The sequence below is a fragment of the Symsagittifera roscoffensis genome, chromosome 4 (assembly GCF_963678635.1).
Source record: "Symsagittifera roscoffensis chromosome 4, txSymRosc1.1, whole genome shotgun sequence".
Taxonomy (NCBI): Eukaryota; Metazoa; Xenacoelomorpha; order Acoela; family Convolutidae; genus Symsagittifera; species Symsagittifera roscoffensis.
The window spans coordinates 25,668,824-25,693,848 of NC_087065.1; the positions used below are offsets into that span (position 1 = coordinate 25,668,824).

Genomic DNA, 25,025 nt, shown 5'->3' on the forward strand with positions numbered 1-25,025 from the left:
TGGGAATTAGATCTAGAAACAAATCGTTGTGTATTTGAATTTGATCTGGAGTAGTTATTTCGACTATTTGGTCTATTGTAGTGATTTTGTGATGAATTGTTCGTGTTTCTTCGTTCTGGTGATCTTCCTCTATAACTTGAGTTATATGGTGATTGATTTCTTGTATAATTTGTATTGTTCGGGAGTGGTTTTCCTGAACTGTTGTTGCTGTGGACTGTTTTGTTCGGTAGATTTTGATCTTTTTTCATGTATTGATAGAATGATTTATTTGGTTCTTTATATTTTTGAGGTTTATTTTGATTGTCTTGCTGTTTTTGTCTACATTCGGAAATACTATGTCCGTATCGTCGGCAATAATTACACCATTTTTTGAAAGATGGTTTGCCTTTAAAGTTTGGGTTCTTTTCATAAATATTGAGTATTTCAGTGATTTTTTCAACGAGGTCTGTCTCTGATTCCTGTATATTATTAATATTAGTGGGAGTCGTTTCAATTCTGTTAATGTATTGTAATTTCAGATTTTCCGTTTCTTCTAGTTTCATCGTGATTTCTGCTTGTTCTAATTTGTCTACTAGTTTTCGAAAATCTAAATCGGGTTCTCGAATTGAAGAAGGATGGGATGCTCTCTTTTTTATTGCTATTTTCCTTAATTGTGGTGTTAAGGTCATCATTAAGATTTCTGTCATCTTTGTGTTTTTATAGTCATGTGTATTTAATGAATATGCTTTTCGAACTAGTGTTTCGATTCGTACTGCTATTTGCTTGATGGTTTCGTTTGGTAATCTGCGAATTTCATTACATAAAACTCTTTGTTGTTGTTTGTTTCTTTCGGAGTCAAACATTTTTGAAAATTCCTGTGTAAACCTTTTCCAGTTTGATTTTATTTCTAGAGGTAGTACTGAAAACCATTTTTGGGCTGCGCCATCTAAGGTTGTTTGTATTAACGCTGTGCGTCGATGTATCCAATTTTGATGTAGTGGCGTATTAATTGGTTCAGGTCCAATATTTAAAATCAGGTTTGCTGTTACTGCATTTAAATAATCTTCTACAGAGTATTCAGGGTCTGTTCCTGTGAAAACCATTAAAGGTTTGTTTGATGTTATTGATGATCCACCCATAAGGTATGGATTCATTGTCATTTGTAATGATTCTGCTGCATTTGGCATTTGAGAAAAATTTGAAAGTTGGTTTCTTGTTATTTCATGTTGTTGGAGATAATATGGGAGTGGTATTTCATTTTGCATTTGTGCTGGTTGGTACGAGTGTGCAGTCATTGGATTTTGTTGTTGAATTGGTTGAAAAGATTGTGTATTAATTAGATTTTGTTGTTGAATTGGTTGTTGATGTTGTGCATCTATTGGTTGTGGAGAAAAATTTCTATGATTTGTACGTGTTTTCTGTATTCCTTGTCTACGATATTCTTGAATATTTGGTGCAAATATATCTGGTTGTAAGAAATCATCATCTGAGGATAAATAATCCATTTGATAAGATGTCTGTTTTTTATTTTTATTTTGTTGAAAAAATGGGTAATTTTCACTGTGATCCTGTGGAGGATTTGTTTGGAAATTTATTGAATTAGGTTGGGTCATTGGGTTATCCCAATTTCGAGATCTTGTATATTGGTTAAAATTTCTTTGTGGTTGGTTATATGTTTTTGATGGATGTGTATAATTATAATTATGGTCTGCAAAGTTGTTTCTAGTGAATGTTTTGCGTGTTTTTGATGGTATTGTCATGGGTCTGTATGTTTGGTAATCCATATGTGAATATTTAGGGGCAACCGAAGGTTTAACGGTTGATTGTAAGGTTACCTGTGTTTGTGAAGGATTTGTATTTCTTGGTGTTGTTAAATTTGGGCGTATTGGTGAAATACTTTGTTGTGTAGTTGTTGTGTGTACAATTTCTTCATTTATGAAGTGTGATGGTGTCTGGATATCTTGTTGAGTAAGATTCCTAGTTCCATTGAGGTTTTCATTGTGTATAACTGTAGAGTTTAAACTATTATTTTGTGTATCGGGCAAAAATGTATTATAGTTTAATGGTGTTGCATCAATGGTTAATGGTATTACTTTTACATAATCTCTTATGTAAGATATCGTACTTATTGCTTGACTTGAGATTAATTGTGGGAAGCTTATAAATGCGGGATGAGACCATTCGGGGTCCCAAACATAATCTGATTGTTCTGTGATAGCGGTATCATCGTTCGAGTTTTGGGGTCTAAAATTTTTTCTTGCTTGTGCAATTAAATCAATATTGTGTGTGAAATAATCTATTATGAACCATGCCAAAATTTTTTGTAGATCGTGTTTTGTATGTTGTGAAACGTCGTCTTTCGTGAAATTTTCTTTAATGATGTTTAAATAACTAGAGAGTAGTGTGATTTCATGTCGTACTCTTAAATGTTTAGATGTTTCTGTCGGTGAGACATTTGTTATTGGGATTTCGTTTTCTAATATCGAAATATAACTATATATTATTGCGAAAACTTCATTGGTGAATATGGAGTTTGCTCTTTGTGAGTTATGATATTGGATGCTTTTTATATATTCTGAAAAAACTTTTGAAAATTCTAAATCAAGATCGTCTGTTTGAATTGTATATTTTCTATTATTATGGTTTGGTGAGGTGAATTCTATGGAGTAGATTCCATACTGTTGTGTTATGTTGCATATATCTTTTAAGTAGTGGTCTATGATTTGTCTTTTGATTTTTACATCTGGGAACTCTGTTTTACATGGACTAATTCCGGGTTCAAATAAATTTAATAGTAAATTTTTGCAAAATATATGCTGTCCTCTATCAGTGGTTGCATCTACGATAAAAGGAAAGATTTCATCATCATCTGGACTTTCTTCACCTGGGGTGTGCGTTGAGCTCATTTTTTCGTTCGATGACTGTTAATATGTAATTATCAATGTGTCTAATTGGTTGATTCCAATTGTATAAATGTACTGGTTTGTGTTTATACTGCTTTTTTATTCTTCTTTTTCCTCTTTTTGATGAATTTGAAGTTGTTTCTGAGTCAGAAAAATATAATTGATCGTGAAGTGGGCAATTTTTATTTATTGATTCTTTTAGTTTGTAAAGTTCGTCTAAACTGTTGGTTTCTGATTCTGAAAATGCGTTTCGATTTCTTGAAAATCTTTTTCGTGTTATTTGTCTTTGTTTCGTTATTATTTTTCTTTTTAGTGTTTGTCGTTTTGTTCGAATGTATCCAACTGTTTGTGTATGAGGTGTGATTACAAGGTCGTATTTTTTGTTATCTATTTCACAATTGTGTAAAACGATTGTTTGTTTATTTCCTAGGTTTTTAAATGACATAAGGTTTAGGATGACGGATGCAAAAGGTTGTTAAATGGTTTCTATTTTCTTAAACTGTTAGTTCTTACGATTTTTTGGTTAGCTTAACCTGGGTCTGTTTGTTCAGGGTTGGAGAGAAAAGTATATCGATTCCGAAGAATGATTTTTTACTTTCTCGTGGCTAGTATAAGTTAAGGTGTTAACTTACTTAATCTTACTTAGGGGTAGTGATTGTGTTCAAGGGTTGGAGAATAGTAAATCGATCCACAAGGTTCAGGTATAATTAGAACGCGAGTAGTTCGTTAGATACTATTTTAAACTTACTAAGTCTAAGATTTATCCTGGGTCTGTTAAGAGGGGGGGTCAAGTGAAGGATGAATAACCGAAGTTCTTCACTGTTTATCCTAATTTGAATGATTAGTTTTGTTTAAAAATTTCTATTAGTCTTAGGTCTTTAGAAAGGGTTGGGTAGTGAATCGACGTTTGAGGTCGTTAGACACTAATTAAGTGGGTGGGGGAGAACAAAGTTGTTCTGTTTGATCCAAGGATAAGCCTTGATGATCAAATTTGAAATTTAATTAAGTAGAAAATGATTTAAGATCCAAGGATAAGCCTTGATGATCTGGTTTTAAAATTAAGTGAATTTAAGTTTTAATAAAATTTTAAATGTGTGTAAAGGAAAGATTTAGTGTTTTGATGATATTAGTGGGTTTATGATTGCTGTTATGTTTTAGGTGATGGAGCTGGAACAACAGGATGATTTATGATTACTAACCATTTATTGTCATGCTACTAATTTTTATTTTTATTTTTCAATAAATATTTTTCAAACATGTTTTGTATATTACTGCAGAGTTTTAGGAAAACGATCTTAGATCTTTTTATCAATCGTTATTGTATATTAATAATTTTGTTTAGCGCCTGAAATGATTTTGAAGATTAACTTCAAGGTTTTATGTTTGCAAATGAAAATCTAAATTCATTGCCAGTAGTATTCTAAATATAAAAGTTTGTTCTGGTTTTTGCCTAACTATCATATAGCTATATGGCAAGTTTCTACTTTGTCGTATGTCGTCTCTGGTTCGAGGTTTTCTTCCAATTCCGGGTAGTTCTGTTATGGTTCGGAATATTGGCTCTGATCTATTGAGTCGTAGAGACATTTCGATTAAATTATTGTCGTATAACATTTTGTAAATGTTTTTGTCTAATTTCTAATCTATTTTGGTTAATTCTAAGCTATTAAGGTCTTGTTCGAGACTTATGGTCGCACCAGATGAGTTAGGACCGAGTTGGTTAACTCATAGAGTAATTTCGGATAGGGTACACCGTCTGCTCGTCACGCTATCTTATTTTCGGCCGGATAGATTCGTGCAACTTCTTAGTCTAATACCGATCCTAATCTTACTCTTATACTATCTAGTCTCAGGTTGTTTAACTAGTCTCTGCTAGGCTCAATAGATCTAGGGTATACTGGTTTATTGCGGTTGCTGAAGTGCTCGGGAGAGTCCAACTAATTTCTAAGTTAAATTCAAATCTCTCTGGTGCTGAAATTACAAGTAACTTCAGCACTTACAAATAAGTGGGTTGTTAGTTAGATGGATCATGATTGGTTAATATTAAATACTTTACATTGGTAAAATATCTAAATTATCCAATCATAAAATGTAGTTTAGATCAGGTTCCATAACATTCCAGAACTAGTTTTACTGGTTAGATGATAACTCGAATTTCTTGCACCAGAGGAGAACTGGTGATGTTAAAAACCGACGGATATTTTAAACTATTTCCCCCCTATAGTACCTATTAACGAATATCCCCCTCTCCCTGTTGCAGTATGTGGTAACTAATTGAAGATAACTGAACAAACTTGATGCAAAACCATTTTTTCGGCAATATGCTTCATGCATGCAAAGTTTTTTAAAAAAATTTATGGAGTAACGAAGTGGCGTTCACAGGAATCACCAACAGGTTGACCGGAATCGACATTTCTGGACAACTGCGAGCATTTAAGTCAATTTTCTCTTAAAAGTCAACCGAAAGTATATAAAAAATCATCATTTCATCAGTTAAGTATTGCGCCATTGTTGCAACATAATTTCTTTGGACGGCTGCGAACTGCGTCAAAACAAAATATATCTCCTATACTTTTGATTTCTGGAGTAAAGGGTTGAATTGATTTCTAGGTCTTAGGTGCGATGGTTCAAAAATTAGGAACGCAGAATTGCGAGATCTTTTTTTTCCGGCATTTAATATCCGTTAGATAACATGTTTTTCTGGAAGAAAAGAAACCCACCGCTGGTCGTTGAAATGAACATTGGTGCTTTCTCTCTCTCTCTCTTTGCTCTTCAAATGCTTATCTATATAATCTACCGACAGTCTGCATTTAATTTAAATCGGTAACACGACAAAATCCCGCCCACTTTTTCGCTACTGTTTCCCCTCACAGGCTATACAGTTATCAAAATCAATTATTGCATGAACTATTTTTTGTTCACTCGGCAGTAGTATATTTTGCCTGTCAGAAAAAGGTCTGTTGACATTGGGAAAGTAAAAAAAGGGAAGCTACTTGGGACAAAACATAGGGATCTCTTGCTGGGAAAAGCAATAAAGCGCACCTTGCTGCTACTGATAAAAAGCTTCAATTAATTTGAGGCCATTCAATATTGTTTTGAACAAAAATGTGCCTATTCAATATAATGTTTGCTGTTTGCAGAATTAAAAACTGTCAATGATTGTCTGAAAATGTACCGATCATTCAAAGCTCTCTTCTAAAATTTTCTGTTGGCGAATTTTTTATTTTGTTTATTTTTGCAAAAAAAATTATGAAATATATGTATGAGATTGTAATTTCAGAAGTAAACAAACGCAACTAATCAAAGTCGGCATTAGGGGCACAATTTTTTAAAATTCTTACCACCTTTTTGTCAATTTTTGGTGTTAAGGTGCCAAATTAGAGCTTGGTAAGTTAATTTGGTCTAACTAAAAGGGGTCGGATTTTTTTTAATGCTAAAAACCCTTTGGAAACCTCCTAGATTCACCCCTGGTTTCAAGCATTGAACGGTGATTTTTGCAAAAGATGGCAGCAATTAGCATTCTAACACCAATGAATGCTCTGCGAATTTCAATTAATGAGACAGGAGAGATGAATTCAGAGGGGGCGGAAAGTAAATGTGAACACACTGATTGACGTCTGATAACGTTGCATTCAGGTAATTAAATACGAAGGAACCATTTGAACTCAATGATGACCTGACCTCCAAAGCATAGCAAAAAATAGTCTCGCATCATGTTTAAACTTAATTGTTTTGAGGAAAGTAACGGAACATGCGTATTCGTTATGGTTTTTTCTTGACTTTTAACTTGCCATTTTCACGAATTTTTTTATACCATTTGAAAATTGTTGATGTCTTGCGCTCAAAATTTAAATACTTGTAACCATTTTTTGTTTGAAAAAATATGGTTTGAAAATGGCTAGTTTGACCAATAAGGGATAATAATACGCGTTATATCTCGATGAATTAAGGTGAGCTATTTGGTTTTTCCAGTATGTTATTAGACACGTAATACGGCGACCGCTCGTTTTTTATAAAAGTTTGAAATTATCAAAATATATCAACTAGAAAATAACAAATACTTACCGGGGCGGTAAAACAAATAACAAATACTTCCCCCTAAATCTGCCCCTGAATACTTATATTAATATGTTGAAATTGAAATGCGGATTTCTTCAAAATAGACAATCGCAAGTTTAACAACACAAGCCTAGAATTTTTTGAAACGAAATTTTATTCTTATAAATTAACTTTGAAGGAGTGGATCTTCAAAATTTTTTCGAATTTTCAACAGTCATTTTTGAATTATTCATGAACCCGGATTAAATTTCCGCTTACGGGTTAATTGTTTCAAATTTTTATTAGTGGCAATCTTTAAACCACCATAACTCTATGAAAAACTATCACAGATGAAATATCTTTTTTAAATTTGAGCTCAAGTTAACAATAAGTATTGAATGATAATTTAAAAAATCGGTCAAAAATTGCTAGTTAAAAAGTCGAAATTACTCCGGAGAAAAAAAACCACCTCGAGCACAAATATTCCGTCACTTTTTTGAAACTTGAGCAAGAAGACTGCCTTTATATCAAGGCGAAGACCTCAATTTTTGGATGCTTTCAATTGATCTCTTATGCTTTTAGATTTTAATAATTTTTACAAACAAGCAATTTCAAAGACAAAAAGTCATTGCTTACAGTTGCAAAAGCAACTTTCCTGTGATCCGGAGCTTTACATTTTTCCCTTGAACAATTTCAATTAAAAATCTCTCAGAAACACAACTTGCTTCATTTTTGAACCTTAAGAACTTTTAGGATCGTTCTCACATGGTCTAGAGGTAACGCGGAAGAATTTGAATGCATGCATCTGGGGTTTCAGAATCGGCCAAAACTTGTTTTTTTTTCAGTATGGATAGAGTTGAAGAAAAAAAATATGGAAAAATTTGAGTTGTCAAACCTAGGCTTCTCAGCCTATGTTTTGCATGAGTTGCGTTTGTTGTTGGTTTACACGTGATATTTGTAAACTTTATAACTCTGACTTAGCTCACTTTTTTCCGCTACAAGCTTTATTCGGTCTAAATAGTCTAGGCTGGTTTCATCAGATTAGTCATTCTTTTGTGTCGCTAAAAGAACACAAACTGAGGTTTAATTTTAAAATAAGTCAGGCTGATAGGTATGGAACAGCTAAGAGTTTTAAAACGTAATATCTCATAATTTTTTTTAATGAAAACAGTGTTTATAGAATTTTTTGATGCTCGGTTTAAAAAACATCGACTCGCGTAGTCGCTTAGTGGCTTCTCGGCGGACAAAAAACGGCGATTATCACCGTTTTTCTTAAATTGGCTTCTAAGATTGCTTTTTCAAAACATTTTTTCTCACAGAATTTTTCCGTTTTATTCATTTCCATTTTTTCTATGCGCTAATTTGCAAAGCTACGCTTGTGTTTTTTTGCGAGTGAAGCAAATAAACATCCATTTAACTTTTCTACTAGAATCTCATACGAGACAATTATGACCAACTAGCTAGCTTGATTTAAATTTGGTCAATTTCGTGTGCGGGATAGTATTTTGTGTAACTCCTTCAAAAGCATAATACATTTTTCAAAGTGCCGAACAAGCAGTTTACGAATACTCAAAACAAATTCCACTGCATAGCTGTCCTTCAAAAATTGATAGAAGAAAAAATCGTCCTAAGTGCATTTGTTCTCACTTTCTTCAAAATTCGGAATAAGAAGACTTGAATTTTTTTTTCAGAAACTTTTTTCAGGTGTGAATAGAACTAACAGTCCACGCATATTTTTTCCTTGAAAAACAAAACTTCTGGGGTACGAAGGATTGTAGAAAGATTTCCGAGCGGGATTATGTCATTAATTACGCTTCAATAGCCGGATAAATAACATGCGCTAATGATCACAAACTTCAAAATTAGAACAAAAAAGCAAACAGTGTATGATTTTCTAACGCGTCCTGAATAATGTTACGACTTTTTAAGAGAGTGACAGAATTAATTAATGATATTGTTTTTTTCAGACAAATTTTCTGCAAAGAAAAACTGACTCCTTTAAGTAGGGTTCAAAAATTTTACCTTTAATTTTAAATAAATTTCTGAGAGACCAACGACAACACGCACGTGGCAAAATTGTTAATTACCCAAAGTAAGCACTGAGTAAAGCGACAATGCGTAATTAAAAACTCGATTTTCAGACCCATCTTGACCGAGATCGGGGACCTATGTTGCGACCATTGCGACTCAAAATGGTTATGTTGTGCGACCATCGCGACCCAAAACAGGTATGTTGCAACCATCGCGATTCAAAATGGTATGTTGTGATTTTGTGCAACTGAAAAAGTTTCATGCATCTTTTCGCAAACCAAAAAATATGCTTCAACTTTGCGAGACCGAAAAAAGATAGGTTGTGACTATTGCGACTCAAAATTAGTATGTCAAGACTTCCGTAGCTCCAAAAAAAACATGCTGCAACTTTACGTGACCCAAAAAACTATAGTGCGACAATGTGCGAAAAAAAAACGTTGCGACTTTAAGCGACCCAAAATTATATGTTCAGGCTTTGTGCGACTCAAAAATTAAAAAGTTACAACCAGAAACTTCTGCACGACTTAGCGCGACCCCAAACTAAATCGAAAAAAATCTCAGGCCGAAAAAAATTTCGACCGAGAAAAAAAACAATTTAACTGTGTTTGACAAAAAATGTTTCAAACGTGTTCAATTTAGAAAATTATTTCGACTGATTTTGACCAATACAAGCTTGGGCTCGTAGTTTATTCAGGTTTTCTTATCATTTTTGAGATTGCACGATTACAGCTTTGTCCATAGATTCTCATCTAATGCTCGATAAGATTTCGTAAGTATCTTTAATATGCTAGTAATACATTTTCTTTTTATGAAAGGGCTAGTCATACTATTCCATTTTATGGCCATGCAGTTTTTTTATGGCGCAATGATAGTCATACAATTAGTATATAAGAATGCTAGTCACGGATTTTTCATACCTTTCATGAATTTTATGAACAATGTGAGGAACGAATTGTATAGGATTTGTATAGCTAGCATTTTTTGTCAACTCCGATAGCTTTTTTCCTCAAGCATAAACAGTTTTCAGATTATGTATTTTAACTCTAGCCGATTATCTGTGGCATTTTTTTGAGACATGAGATTCGAGTGAATTGCACCTATTTTTTCAAAATTTTCTAAATTTGACTACAAGATAAGTGGCAACAGTAGATGTTTTTTAATTATTAAAATCAACTGATGACTTTTGTATATTTTGATTAGTGAACGTTTGATATGATTGTTATTTTTTAAAACTTTTTTGTATCTATGTTGGCGAATTGTAGTTTCCCCCAAAAGCTAGCTTGTATTTTACTTTGGTACAACGTGTAGGCCTCGCTGCGAACCTGTATATGATCAACAAACATATTGGCGCAGCTAAAAGCGCATTAAAATACTGATATACTGGAATGATTTGCAACAGTGTAACTATTTTGCGAGGAAAAAAATCCGAGTAAAGTTTCCGTTGCTAAAATAGCTCATTTTTTTATGATGCGCGACACGTATTGCAACTTTGTGTGACCCATATTGCTACTCATGTTTTCCCCAAATCAACTTGAGACATTTTTGCGACAAATGCTGCGACCTAGCGCGACCCATGCTCTGACTTCCGATTCAGGGTGTGAATTGTGGGGCACATGTTGCAACTTTGCGCGACTAATGCGATTCATAATGCAATTTTGCGCGACTCATGTTGCAACTTTGGACGACTTATGTCGCAACTTTGCGCAACCCATGTTGCAATTATGCACGAACCATGTTGCGACTTTAAGCGATCCATGTTGCGTTTTTTCGAGACCCAACGTCTGGGACCCAAGAGATGATAAATAACAGTCCTTTACTCATCTTTGCTCTTCCTCGTCTATCACGGTAGAAATAAATCAGTCTCGACAAGAAAATCAGCCTCGAATTGTAAAAAAGGAGTTGCCTTGAACATAAGAATCAGGCTGTGGGTAGTACTGTCTTCATAGATATCTTAATGACTTTTTATCCATTTAAAGCAATTCATGTTTTCATTCTAGTCGAATATCTTTTTTCTGTTATGTTAAAAAAGCTCCAATTTGTTAAACTTTTGTTCCGTTCACAAAAAAAAGTTTGTAGTGAGTCTCTCTAAAACTTAAAGCGGAACCATTCAAAATCAAGAAGCAAAAACATTTTAAAAAGATCTTATTCATTAAACTATTGTTCCATTTTTAAAAAATTTTTCTTAGTGAGTCTCTTAAATTTAAATTTAATACGAAGCGTTACTGTTATAACATCAAGAAGCAAATCCAGTTGCAAAAGTTTTGTTCAGTCACTTGATTTCACGTTTTGGCTGCCCAGCAAATCTGCACAGCAACAAAAGATCAAATTTCATGTCACATTTTTTCAAACACAGTTGTTCTGAACTGGCAATCGATTGATTTAGCAAAACACGTTTCATCCTCAGGGAAATGCAATGTTAAAAATAACCAACAAAACAATCGTGAAATAGCCATTTACAAGGCTAGCAAATTATTATTAAGTAACATAGGGGGATCAGGGCGATTCTAGAAAATTCTCGAGAAGAAGGGGCGAGGAGGTTGGATTTTCAAAAAAAGTAGAAATTTTTGTCGACCTTTTTATAAGGTCGATCGAATTGATTTTTCGAGCACTCCCAGAATACTATAAAAATTCTATTTTGACCAATGTTGTTGCGTCGCAGACTAATTTTTGCAAAAACAACGTCAAAATTGTCGTTGAAAATTGCGCTCTTCTTCAAAGTTAGTATTTTACTCATTACCGCAATATAAAGATTGGTGGTCCACAGGGATCAGATTTTGCAGTGTTCTTGTTTTCTTTTATTGTAAGAGGTATGTCAGAAATTTTTGGCAACCCTTCCTTTTTATATGCTGACGATACAACAAATATTGGAAATTTAATTGAGCTTTCTTCGATTCAAACAGATTTAAACAATGTAATTACCTAGGCAGCAGAAAACAGAATTGATTTCAATTTCTACAAGTTTGAACAATTTAGAATTTAAAAATCAAACAAGCGATACCTTTTAAGCGATCTTTTATCGATTGATGGAAAACAAATAGTTTTAAAAGACACGGTAAAAGATCTTGGTTTGTGTAGAAATTTCAAAATGTCATGGACAAACCACATCACCGAAAAGCTTAAAAAAGCAAGCATGCAATTCAATAACATCAGAATATCTTCATCAAACTCACTGAGTAGCTCTGTTCGGGTTTCGTTTTTTAAAATTTGCATACTATCAAAAAATTTTATGCATTTCCAGTTTGGCTTGCGACTAAAAACCAATATAAGCGAAAAGAAAAATTTCAATGACGGTGCTTAAAATGATGCATAAAACATGAATTGATTGAGCAGATTTATTTTTTTAAATGAATAAAAGCAAGCTCAAGCTGTTGCCAATTTCAGTGACATTATTTAAAAACGATTTAATTTTGCTGAATAACATTCTCAATAACGAGTTGCCGATAAATTTATCAATTTTTGGACAATCGGCAAGCACCTTGACTCAAACTTAACTGGAAACAAGACGTTTTTGAGAATGCCAATGATAATACGGAGCAAAATTTGTGACAGTTTTTTTTTACCGTGTCGCAGAAATGTCAAACACCCCCGCGAGATCGAACAATTTGAATGGCTATGATCTTTTTCAAGAACTTGTAATATTTATAAAGATTTGAACCTGTTTTTGTTTGACAAACTACAAACATTTACATACTCGATTTATCCAGAGTCATGATTTTTAAGTTTATTTTACTAACTTTGTTATCAATGACTAAGAGCAACTAATCCTCGCCTTGCGGGTTTAATTCAATCTTATTATTATTATTAATATTATTATTACCATTATTATTAGAGACAACCGAATTTTTGTGGACGATTTGATGTTTAAAAATGGGAAATAAACCTGTCTAAGCTCAGCTCAAACTGTGTTACAATTTTTGGTGGGTGTAAGTTATGGTCAGACAGAAAACAGTGATGGTTACTTGGGGTTGATCTGGACCTTCCCATAGTTGCTTTGAGACTCTTAAGAGTGGGCTGTTTTCTCGAAAGAGTCAATGAATCGAAAGTCACTTGTAGATTTATAGTGTGCATCCGATTTAGTTGAAAAAGGGCAGCCGCTGCTATAGTAAAAAACAAAATACATGCAGCAATTACATCTAAATGTTAATGTATAGGGTTTAAATTAGTCATTGAAATAATCATAAAACGCCATAAAACGAAGTTGATAAATTATTCCACTTTTTGTAAGCAAAATAATGGAAAAAGCAAATCTCAATTTTTTTGAATGCATCATTTTTAAGTTAGTAGCTGAAGTTACCCGAAAACGCCATACAAAATGAACACCATAAGTTGATAGTTTAGTTAGTTTCTGTTAGAGAAATAATGGAAAAAGAAGTATTTTTTCCTAATGAGAAACTTGACACATTCCTTAGATGTCAATGTTGAAAAACTACTCCAATCTAAAAGTTTTCGAGATCATGTACATTATCAATTTAAAAAAAAACGAGCAAATAGATCTAATATTGTGTCACTTTTCCGTTGAAAAAAAAATCAGTCCACTAGTTTTTGTTATATTTTACTGCATTCCAAATACCATCTAGTGAGCTTACAAATCCATATATCAGGAAATATTTATCAAGACATTGACACATCAGCCTGAGCTAATGGAATCATTTTTACTTATTCCCAGCCAGATTATTGCTCTAGTGATTAAATTTCATCATCTGCAGGCAAGTCTACAGAGCAAGCTAAGTCGTTCTGAAATCCAAGTCGTTTTCAATTTAGCAAATTGAAGGTTAAAAACTTCAAGAGGCAGTCCTTTCGAGCATACAACAAAAGTATCAATTCACCAACTTGACCGAAAAATAGATGAATGGAAAAAATGGAGCGAATGATAGTGCCACCATTATAGAATAGGCTTATGGAGTGAAAAATTTAGAATGGACGGGCATAGCGTTTTCACTGCATCAATCATTAGATATTAAACTATGTTTTAGAGTGTTTTTACGTGAGTTTTTGTTTAAAACATAAACAAAAACTCACGTAAAAACACTAAAAATGAAAAAATCCTTTGTATTCCGCAACTTAAATGAAATTCTAACTAGAATTCCTCAAGGACGTGTATATTCTATGAACGATTTCAAATTTGAAAACAAAATTAATTCGAACTAAAATTGGAATAAGTAGCTATCACTAAACTATGTTATTTGAATGCTGAAAAAGAATAACCTACAGAATGTTAATTGAATGACCAAAAAAGTAATTGAAAAAGCTATTTTAAGTCTTTCAAAAAGAATGATTACCGAAAACCATGAACGAAAAATAACCAAAAGAACAATAAAAATGATGTAAAAGTGAAACAAAAGCACCTAAAAAGGGATAGAACCAACTACTCACGTCTTCTTCCCCGCTGCTTGACCTGTTCTAGCTTCTCGTGCGTCTTGCCCTTCAACGGCATTGTGGCAGGGGCTATTTTGCGCTTGATGTTCTTGGGCAGCTTCTTCCTGGCCTCCATGTGTTGGTAGAAGATGGTGAAGTTGCTCACTATGACTGGGATGGGCAGGGAGGTTGTCAACACACCCGCCAGAGCACACAGCATACCCACCAACATTCCTGAAAAATTGCCGGCTCTTTTTTCTTCAATGTCCCACATTTCCAATTCACGAAAACCAAGAACAGAATTAACATTGCTAACAGTAGCGAATTTAAGGGGGAAAGTGTTGGCGAGCGCTTCTCATTTTTCAGGAATGCGACCTACTCACCTCACCGCCTTCAAGGTCTCATTTTGGTATTATTGCACAACAATCATTTTTTGCTGACCAAAATGCTATTAAAGGCGCCTCTGGTCCAAATACACTAATTTTGAGAGAATATATTGCGCAGGGTCAAATGCCTTCTTTTTGGTCAAAAAATGTACAATTGCCTACGGCGCAACCATTTTTCTAACAACATTATCTTTATAGCGCTTGGGGAGAGCTCAGAAAACTGGTTTGATAGATGAAAAGCTTATGGGATACGCAGAACACGAAGAATACAAAGAATACAAAATGATGCAATGAGAGTCTAGCAACGTATTACGGAGACCAAATAGCTAGCCATTTTTAATTTGGAAAGGTTTTTGAGCCGGACTGAGTTGCCGCTTACGCGTTCATGGCAGAAATGTATCGCGGGTTATTATCCCAAATTGATGTTTATAAGTCCCCAAAATTTTACAAAAAAAAGATCACAGACAAGATTCATTTATCAGTTTGAGCTCAAGACGTAGAAAAATGTTCAAATGGTACAGTGCTGATTTAAATTAACAGGACAAAATGAGCTAAACTTGAAATTTAAAACGCGTTTTTCTCAAATTGGGTTGAGTTTAGGTGAAAACTTATGAAGATAAAACTTGCTTAAAAATTTAGCAGAATTAATATGGTGTAATTTATTTTGCAAAAATCGGGCCAAAAATTTTACCGCCAAAATGGGTCATTTTGGCTTTCCTTAGTTAATCACAAATTACGCCAAAAATAAGGAGTTGATCACATGCATATATATATATATATATATATATCAAAGTGAGCCCCTCACGTAGCCCAACAAACTTTAAGAAGGGTATACTCTCCAAAAAAATTGCAAACCGTTTAAAAATTGTTTTTAAATAAAAAGTTGATATTTTATATAGTAAAAACGACCTTTTTTGTCTATCAAACAAAAATAAATCAACTTATACAATGTTTTGGAGAATATACCCTTCTTAAAGTTTGTTGGGCTACGTAAGGGGCTGACTTTGATATACATATGCCTATGATCGACTGGGTATTTTTGGCGTATTTTTTGATTAACTTATGAAAGCCAAAATGACCCATTTTTGCGGTAAAATTTTTGGCCCGAATTTCGCAAAACAAACTACACCATATTAATTCTGCTCAAATTTTAAGCAAGTTTTATCTTCATAAGTTTTCACCTAAACTCAACCCAATTTGAGGAAAACGCGTTTTAAATTTCAAGTTTAACGCGTTTTGTCCGGTTAATTTAAATCAGCACTGTATACAAAGTTCCGTTCAAATTTGGCTAAGTAGCAAATTGAGAATTTACCAAAGAAAAAATTCGAAGGGCAAGTATTACACCTTTCCTTCCCAATTTGGATAAGCCAGCGACAATTAACTTTGAAATGAAACAAATGTTACTCAGTTACGTGACCGCCCAAACAGCCACATATTTGAATAGTCGAAAAACTAAATTGAAGCAAACCTTGATTCACGCGCACTAAGCTGAATGCACCGAATTAAAGTTACTGCAAGTTAATGGCAAATATTTGGCTGAGCGTAGCTAATTTTTTTTTCGATTTTGTAGCACAATGAACTTAAGATTCAAAAATTCATCGATTGAACAGCTTGCTTAAAAAAACTAAAATTTTTGCAAACTGATTAGTTGTAGGAAAAAAATTAAAATATTTCAACGTTTCATCGCTTGGATAGCTTGCTGAAAAAAAAATCAAAAATTGACGAACAAATTTGGTCCAGGAATTGAATTGAAAAGTTTAAAAATTTTGCCAATTGAAAATTGAACAGTTTGCTCAAAATATCTTAAATTTTTGCGAAACACCGGCTTCGATTGGCAATTCTTTCTATAAATTATCATGAGTTATTTTAAAATTGAAATGCCTAAATTGCTTGCCTAAAAAGACTTGGTGTCCCACTCTTTAACCCTACGATATTTAACCCCCTCTGTTTACACCCCCTATATCATAACCACGTAACATGATAACCCCACAACAATTTAACCCCCTTTTAATGACGATAATTTGTGTCAAATTCAGTCCTTTTTATAAGTACAGGAGTAGTCCAATTAAGCTTACTAATTGAGGCCTGAAAAGCTAGTCTTAATTCACTTGATTCCTCTAGCATCCCAAAAACAATTGCATTTCGAAATAATCCCTCACTCACGCGTTTAAAACAGAGATAACCTACATGGTGCTAATTGAAGGCAACAAAAGACGTTTGTGAGTTTTATAAAAAATCATACTGCCTATTTCTTTAACCAAGTGAATTAAGACTAGCTTTTCAGGCCTCAATTAGTAAGCTTAATTGGACTACTCCTGTACTTATAAAAAGGACTGAATTTGACACAAATTATCGTCATTAAAAGGGGGTTAAATTGTTGTGGGGTTATCATGTTACGTGGTTATGATATAGGGGGTGTAAACAGAGGGGGTTAAATATCGTAGGGTTAAAGAGTGGGACACCAAGTCTTTTTAGGCAAGCAATTTAGGCATTTCACTCTATCAGATCAGATATAATGTTTGAAGCATCATTCCATTTTACTTTATCTTCGAAAGACAAACAAATGCTAGTGGTATCAGGCCACGAGTATGACCTTTAACGAAAAAACAAGACAACAACGATTTTGGGGTTATATGAGAGGGGGTTAAGAAAAAGGGGGTTACAAAACACGGGGTGATAAGCTTGGGAACCAAAGACTTATACTGTGGCAAACTAATTTGCTCTATGAAATGACTTGAAAAGTTTTTGAAAATCAAACGTTGAATAGCTTGCCCGAAAAAACTAAGAATATGCAAACTGATTCGTACTGCGAAAAAAAAAGTTAAAAAAGTTAAAGTTTCATTGCTTGAAAAGTTGCTTTAGGAAAATCTTTGCAAACGATTTTGCTGCAGAAAGTGACTTGATTTGAAATTTTTCAAAGTTTCATCAGAGTGTCAACTTGCTCAAATAAGATGGTTTAAGCAGTTAATTTCAATAGCTTCATGCATATAATTTTAATAGCTTGAATGGCTTGCTGAGAAAAATTTTTCGAACCGTTTATAGACAGCTTGCTAGTTGAATTGTTATCTATTTTTGAATGCTAGCTAGAATTTATGTTGTTGTTCCGACTTTCGATACGAAAGTAATGGAATATTTGTGCTCGGGGTGGGATTTTTTTTTCTTCAGACAAAATTCAACTTTTTAACTAGCCATTTTTGACGGACTTTTTTATGTCATTCGAAAGGTATTGTTGTCTTGAGCTCAAATTTGAAAAAATATTTCACCTGTGATCATTTTTTGTAAAGTTATGGGGGTTTAAAGATTGCCATTTTGGCCAATTTGGGACAATTAACGCGCGATATATTTCGCGCTATTAACGCGTAAGCGGAGAGTTAATCCGTCTTAGAAATCCTTCCAAATTGGTTAAAAGAAGCTTATTGGCAAAAAATTGGTTTGTTACAAGGAGCAAAATCTATCTTTTTGTACTTCGTATGGCGTGTGGGGGGATGATTTTCATAAAAAGTTTCAAATTTTAGAAAAATTTTTTTTGTTTTATTTTTTTTAACATTTAATGTTATTACTGCTCCAAAAACCCTAAAAGGCAAGCGGAACATTCAGGGCTTCGCCCTGATACGAACAGTCTTGTTCTATCTATATGCCTTTTTTATGGATCTTTCAAAAAATCATCATAAGCAAAAACGTTCCGTCACTTTCGTCAAAAATTGCAACAAAAATGAATTAATTTAACAATGCACAGCAACCATGCGAATACCTCCAGCGGTTTTGGGGTTTGACTTGTATTATTTCACATAATTAGTCCTAGTTCAATTAACTTGTTTGACCAGTAATTTGTTCGTTTCCATTAATTTTCACCTTTCCTCATAGAGCCTGATTAAGCTTGTGCAAAGTTTGTGTAAATTTTAGTAAATTTTTCGTAAAATTATGGTGGTTTAAAGATTGCCATTTTGGCCAATTTGGGACAATTAACGCGCGATATATTTCGCGCTATTAACGCGTAAGCGGAGAGTTAATCCGTCTTAGAAATCGTTCCAAATTGGTTAAAAGAAGCTTATTGGCAAAAAATTGGTTTGTTACAAGGAGCAAAATCTATCCTTTTGTACTTCGTATGGCGTGTGGGGGGATGATTTTCATAAAAAGTTTCAAATTTTAGAAAATTTTTTTTTGTTTTATTTTTTTTTACATTTAATGTTATTACTGCTCCAAAAACCCTAAAAGGCAAGCGGAACATTCAGGGCTTCGCCCTGATACGAGCAGTCTTGTTCTATCTATATGCTTTTTTTATGCATCTTTCAAAAAATCATCATAAGCAAAAACATTCCGTCACTTTCGTCAAAAATTGCAACAAAAAATGAATTAATTTAACAATGCACAGCAACCATGCGAATACCTCCAGCGGTTTTGGGGTTTGACTTGTATTATTTCACATAATTAGTCCTAGTTCAATTAACTTGTTTGACCAGTAATTTGTTCGTTTCCATTAATTTTCACCTTTCCTCATAGAGCCTGATTAAGCTTGTGCAAAGTTTGTGTAAATTTCAGCAATTTTGAGCAAATTTTTCTCAATTTTGAGCAAATTAATTTAACATATAGAAAACGTTTCATACTTTGATTATTCGAAAAAAATAAACACCGAAGCTTTTTAATTTATGGTCCGATTTGAATGAAATAGTACCTGAATAGGTTTTAGGGACCATGTCTCCATATCCTACGGTCGTCATGGTTACCACGCTCCACCAGAACCAGTCAATTATACTCAGTATCTTCACACACAGTTCCAGGGGTTTGTCGGGGTCAAACGGCTCATCCTCTGCACGACACTTCTGTAATAAAAAACAACCTTTAATCATCTCTAAAGCTTCAAGATAAATGTATATGGGACAGAAAGTTATAAGAAAAGGTTTGAGTTTTAACAAGAACGTTCAAACTTCTCGGTTTGTTTATTTTAATTTATATGATTCAATGCAATGGTTAAACCTTTAAATAAAAGGTCAGTTTTGAATAAAAGCTCAATATGCTTTTGGACTAATACATATTTTTCTCAGTTTTTCCAGATGATTTTTTTAAAAGAAAAATAAAAGAAATTCTTTTAAAAGAAAATTAAAAGGAAAAGGATACCCTATCACGATCCGGCATGTTTATCTTTTCGGCAAAGTAAACCATGGCACTGAAAATGACGACTCCAAAAATGAGGAACAAAATCAGCAGCAGAAGTTCGCCCGCCGAAGCTTTCAAGGTCAGCTGTAAAATCTTCAATCCTGGATGATGTCTAGTCAGTTTGAATATTCGGAAAATGCGAACTATCGATAACAAATCCAGAATCTCTTGCTCGATAAATTGCATTAATCCTACATAGAAATTGAAGGTCGCGAGAAAATCAATTATGTTCACGCCTTCTCGGACAAATCTCGCTTTGGTGGGACAGACTATAAAGCGAACGACAAGCTCGAATGTAAACCACGCATTACAAATACATTCCAAGTACATCAAATACCGATTTGAAATACGCATCGGCTCTTCCAGACGTGATGATGACCTCCCGGAAGTATCAGTGTAGTTTGTTTGGTTGGATGTTTCTGTTGAGTTTGAGTCATCGATGAATAGCGGGTGTGTTCCGGCGCAGAAGGTACAAATTGATATTATGATGCACATGACCGTAATGTAGTTCACAACCTAAAACAATTAAACTTGTGAATAAAATTTTTATAATTCAATATATGCACTTGGGCCTGAAAGACACAAGTGCATATTGAAATCTTTCTTTCCTTGCTTCTAATGAAATGTTTGGACAATGCTTGAGGAAGCTAACCAGGTCGCAATAATTGAACTTGGTAAATTTAAAACCATTTTAATGAACCCTTCAAAAATGGAATTAGCTTCAAGTTCGCCTTTTTACCGTTTTATCGCGCAATTCGAGCCCAGAAATCTGCTGGAGGAAAAACACTGACTAGTACATCTTTTGTACTTGCCTTCGAACTGAAAGTTAGCTTTTTTGCAAACGCATTCATTTATTTTAACAACATATTTCATCATAAAATTCCTCACTTTCACTGTACAGGAAATAAAATGTTAATTTAACATCGTCTGCAACCAATTTACCCGAGCGCAGCAGTAATTCAATTCAATAAAAGACTTATGGCTGGATATTTTTTAATAAAAAATATACTACTAGTACCACGGCCCAGTCCAGTGTGATCCAAAAGCTATCTCTAAACAAAGTCGTAAACTAAACTACTTGATTGAAATGGTTGAGAGTATTGTAGGCAGCAACTATTTGACCCTGTTTTCTTTTGCCTGAATTAGGTTGAGAGTACTTTTGAGCAGAAATTTCGACCTGCTACCGTGCTGGGATAGAGTATTGAAAGATCATAAAGTATTCCCATATGTCACTTTTCAAGTGGCCGTAAATTTTAAAACTACATGGAATTAGGTTCATTCTTCACAACTTAAGACTTATGACATCTGGATCATATGTGACATAGACGCCAGTCTTTTAAAGCAACGAAAAAATCTCTCCTTTTCAAATGCTCTCGAGCAACTAGGATCTGACCAAAATTTTTGTGGATAAAATTATTGATTAACGACGTTGCTTTAACTTGATGACAAACTTTAGAAAACTAATCAGTAGCACAGAATGTTTTGACCACCGTCACCTTTCCAAAATAAAATTTTCTTTCATTAAGAGTCCAAACTGTGCACTGGATAGGCGCAGAATTTTGTGTCTGTATGTTCCTGGATTCAATGTTTTAGGTATTTGTTTGTGGAATCCAAAACAGCAGAGAAGATCAAGAACAGTAGCAATCTTGCGGATTCCGCGACACATCTGATTTTGGCCTGTCGTGGAATCCGCTTACAATGCACAGAATGCACAGTTTGGCCTCGTAATGTTGCTTTTTAAATGACCTTTCATCATTCCACTTACAATAAGCAAGCGATATCAAACAGGAATTTAGACTTTTTTCCGGTTAAAAACTTGCTTAACCAAGTCAGTTGAGTCTTTAATAGCTTGGCTTACAAAAAAAATCAAACATAGTAGCTTCTAGGGCATTCTTACGACTACACCTGGGATGGCAAAGGTTAAGATTTGAGTCTGGCCAGGACCAATTTTGTTCAACGTGAAAATTTCAGTTCAGAAATGTCGCCCTTTGTTTGTCCATTTAGTGTCGGCTCATTTGCAACATCACGGATTTTTTGTGCTGTGAGCAATTTTCATGGTAACTACAATATTTGTAAACGTTTCTTGTGTTTTGTAAATGAACTGAATCTCATTTTTACCTTTTATTTTTCTTTTTTTCTCAATTGTTTACACTATGTTTCTTCGGATTTTCGTGCCGTTTGAGAAAGGAACTTTTCATATTCTTTGGTATGTTTCCCGAAGGTAAAAACTGAGAAATTTAGAGTTTTTATAAGTTTTTTTTGTTTTCGGTCGAACAAGATTTTATCCAGTGTTTGCAGCTTAATTTCTGCTCGATGTTCTTAAGACGATTTTAACGCCGGCTATTTTGTTTACGAACGTGTTTACCTTCAATAGAACATCATTACAGACTCAATTTTGAACATTTTCTATTGATAGCCTGCATTTCTGTTTGTAAGGTATCGCAAATGGTGCATCGCCTCTTTGTAAAATAACTTTCGGAAATAATTGAACAAAAATCTCCATTTATCACTTGTAGTAGAAGGTTGAAAAGTTTGCGTGCATTTTTTGGTTTTTGATCAATTTATCGCCCCAGATATGGAAATATAGTAACAAGTTTGATACGATTAGCTACATTGTATAGTCTTTTGATTGCTACTCTTTCAGAGAACACATAAACTGAGCATGAGCTTCAGCCTTGCGGTATCATAAAAGATATAATTTGAGTCCTTGCGTTATCATAAAAAGATTTAATTTAAGTTTCGTGCACAATCTGAACCTCATTGCTTTTTGTTTATTCGTGATCATCAGTCAGATTGAAACCATTGCTTGTGATTAGCTACGCAATTAGCTGATTGGGTGATATATTGGTAGCTCCGTAGAAACATTGATGATCTGCTAGGCAGTTGTGAGGTTATTTAAGTGTTATTTACAATGAAATTTTGTATTTTTTTTTGCCTGAAGACAATGTATATAATTGAGCAATAAACACGACTTGAGAAAAATCTGTTAACATTTCACTGATGCTTTAATTGCTTAAAAATAGCTTTTTTTGTTTCGAAAACATTTCTAATAAGCTCTTCCCGATTTTTTCTTCTACAATTTTTTTCAACTCAAAACTATTAGGTAATTGAAGGTAAAATAACGGATTTAAAAAAGCTCCGCGTGATTTTCCTCAAACACTTTTGATTTTTCTACCAACTGAAAAGACGAAATTTGATGCTTCAGGTTAATTAAGCCGCGTAAATTTTCCAAATTTTATTAGCGTTACGCGTGTGCGACGAATTAATCCAGTCCAAAAAATTAGCTTAATCAAACTAAGGCAACTGAGTTGACCCATATATTGCGGTACTGGACGCAAAATTTATCAGTTTGACCTTTGCAATCCATTTTGGGAAAAGTTATAATAAAAGTTGAAAAAAAAATAAAACATTTTTTTTCAACCTATTTTTAATTCCTTAGCCAAAAATTATATCAAAAATTTTTAAAAAGCAGACGTGACAAATTGTAAGGCGTTTAAAAGGCGTTAAATTTATTATGAAAGGCGCTTTTAAACACTTTTAGGAAAATTTTTGGAAAATCGCGCTCCCTGTTAAAATTAGTATATATTGGCGCCAAAGGTGCCTTTAAAAAAAATTGGGGTCCGTCACCAAAAATGGATAACTCAAAATAGTACAAAGGGGGGAACCCTTTATTTAGCAGGGGTCAAATTCCGTCCGCCACCCCCCCCCCCCCTCTATTTTCTGAAAGCGCCGTTGGTGCCAATTTTCAATATGTACCAATTTTAAGGGGGAGCGGGCCAAAAAAAGTTTGGTCAAAATTTTCCAAAAAAGGCCTAAAAAGCTCATTTGGCCTGTTTCTTCAAAACTTTGCCTGCGGCGTGGATTATTTGCTCAAAATAGGGTTTTTATAGTGATTCCGGAGGATAACTCAGAACATCAGTTTGGTCCACCTAAAAAGATCGACAGTAGTTTCATTTGTTTAACCCCCCCCCCCTCAAGAAAATCCTCGATCCGCCTTTGATTTGAATTATCACTTAGTGAAGTCAATAGCGAGCGCACATTGGCAATCACTCATGAATTAGCGCTGTTCAGCAACTTTCAATTCAAATCAATTTTACGGAAATTGATTGAAAGCGTTATAAAAATTCAGGGAGTTCAGGGAGTCAAATTCAAAATATGGTAGAACAATGGTGCGAACCAGATTTCGTTCCAACGCAGATTTTGTTCATTTTAATAATTGAACTATGTTTTAAGCATTCTTTTTCCCATTTACCAATTTAGCCTGACTGCAAAAAAAGTTTAACCGGACAGCAGTGAGTTTCTATTGTCAAATGAACGCCCTGTTGAAAACTACAAAGTTTTCCTGATCTTTGTTTGAGAATTTTATGAAAGCTACTCAAGGTGCAGACAAGCCTCATACAAATATTTAGAATAGCCTTGGGGACATTGAATGAGATTGAACCAGATGAAAGCCTTGGATGTGAGGTGATGCGGGAAAAATTGATTTGCGGGTCACCTAAGTGACAAAATGTGGGACACTAAGTGACAGCTAACTCATTCTACTAATGTACAGGCTAATAGCTTGGGGGCGCCTTCTTCCGCAAAGGCCCCGTCACCTGTCGATTGCAGGAGAAGCTGCTCAAACAGTGCAATTGCAATAAACTGTTCAGTTGATTCTACCAGCCGATGGGGCGCAAATTCGAAATCTTTTTTCTACTTGTTATTCTCAGTCAGATTTTGACCTCAATTTGAGACAAGGTTCAAATTACCCAAACTTTTTAAGGAAGCATTTCATTTTTGAAGATCTATTATCAATAAAAATTAGATTTAGAGCTGCTCAAAGAAGTTCGGTAAAATTTAGTTGAAACCATGCAAAAAACAATGGAGATTTTTCTGTTTAATGCTCACTTTTTCCACTTATATGATGGCTGCATGGCGCCTCTGGTAAAAACATGTTAACCGGCTGAAGATGATTCAATAAAAACAAAAGAATCCTGAAAAATAGCGATTGTACCCTGCGGACTTAGTAGACAACAATGATTTGAATGCAGTTACATCAAACTTGACATAAAACAAAAAAGATACACATTCAGTTCTTTTCCTCTGGAATTTTATATCTCATCAAAGGATTTTAGTCTTTTATATTCGTCTGCGTAACTCTTATTTAATTATCCACCATTTTTTCAGACTTAGTTATCAGACA

At 34.0% G+C, this 25,025-nt stretch overlaps 1 protein-coding gene across 1 annotated transcript in view; it reads right to left on the bottom strand.

The window, feature by feature from the left end:
• LOC134843952 (uncharacterized) overlaps positions 1-25,025 on the bottom strand; it is a 72,698-nt gene that overhangs the window by 16,911 nt on the left and 30,762 nt on the right. The window contains exons 2-4 of the mRNA XM_063860330.1: positions 19,805-20,359; positions 19,362-19,509; positions 14,322-14,537 (exon numbers count right to left, since the gene is read on the bottom strand). Of these exons, the coding sequence (XP_063716400.1) occupies positions 14,322-14,537; positions 19,362-19,509; positions 19,805-20,359 (919 nt within the window). The remainder of the gene's footprint in view (positions 1-14,321; positions 14,538-19,361; positions 19,510-19,804; positions 20,360-25,025) is intronic.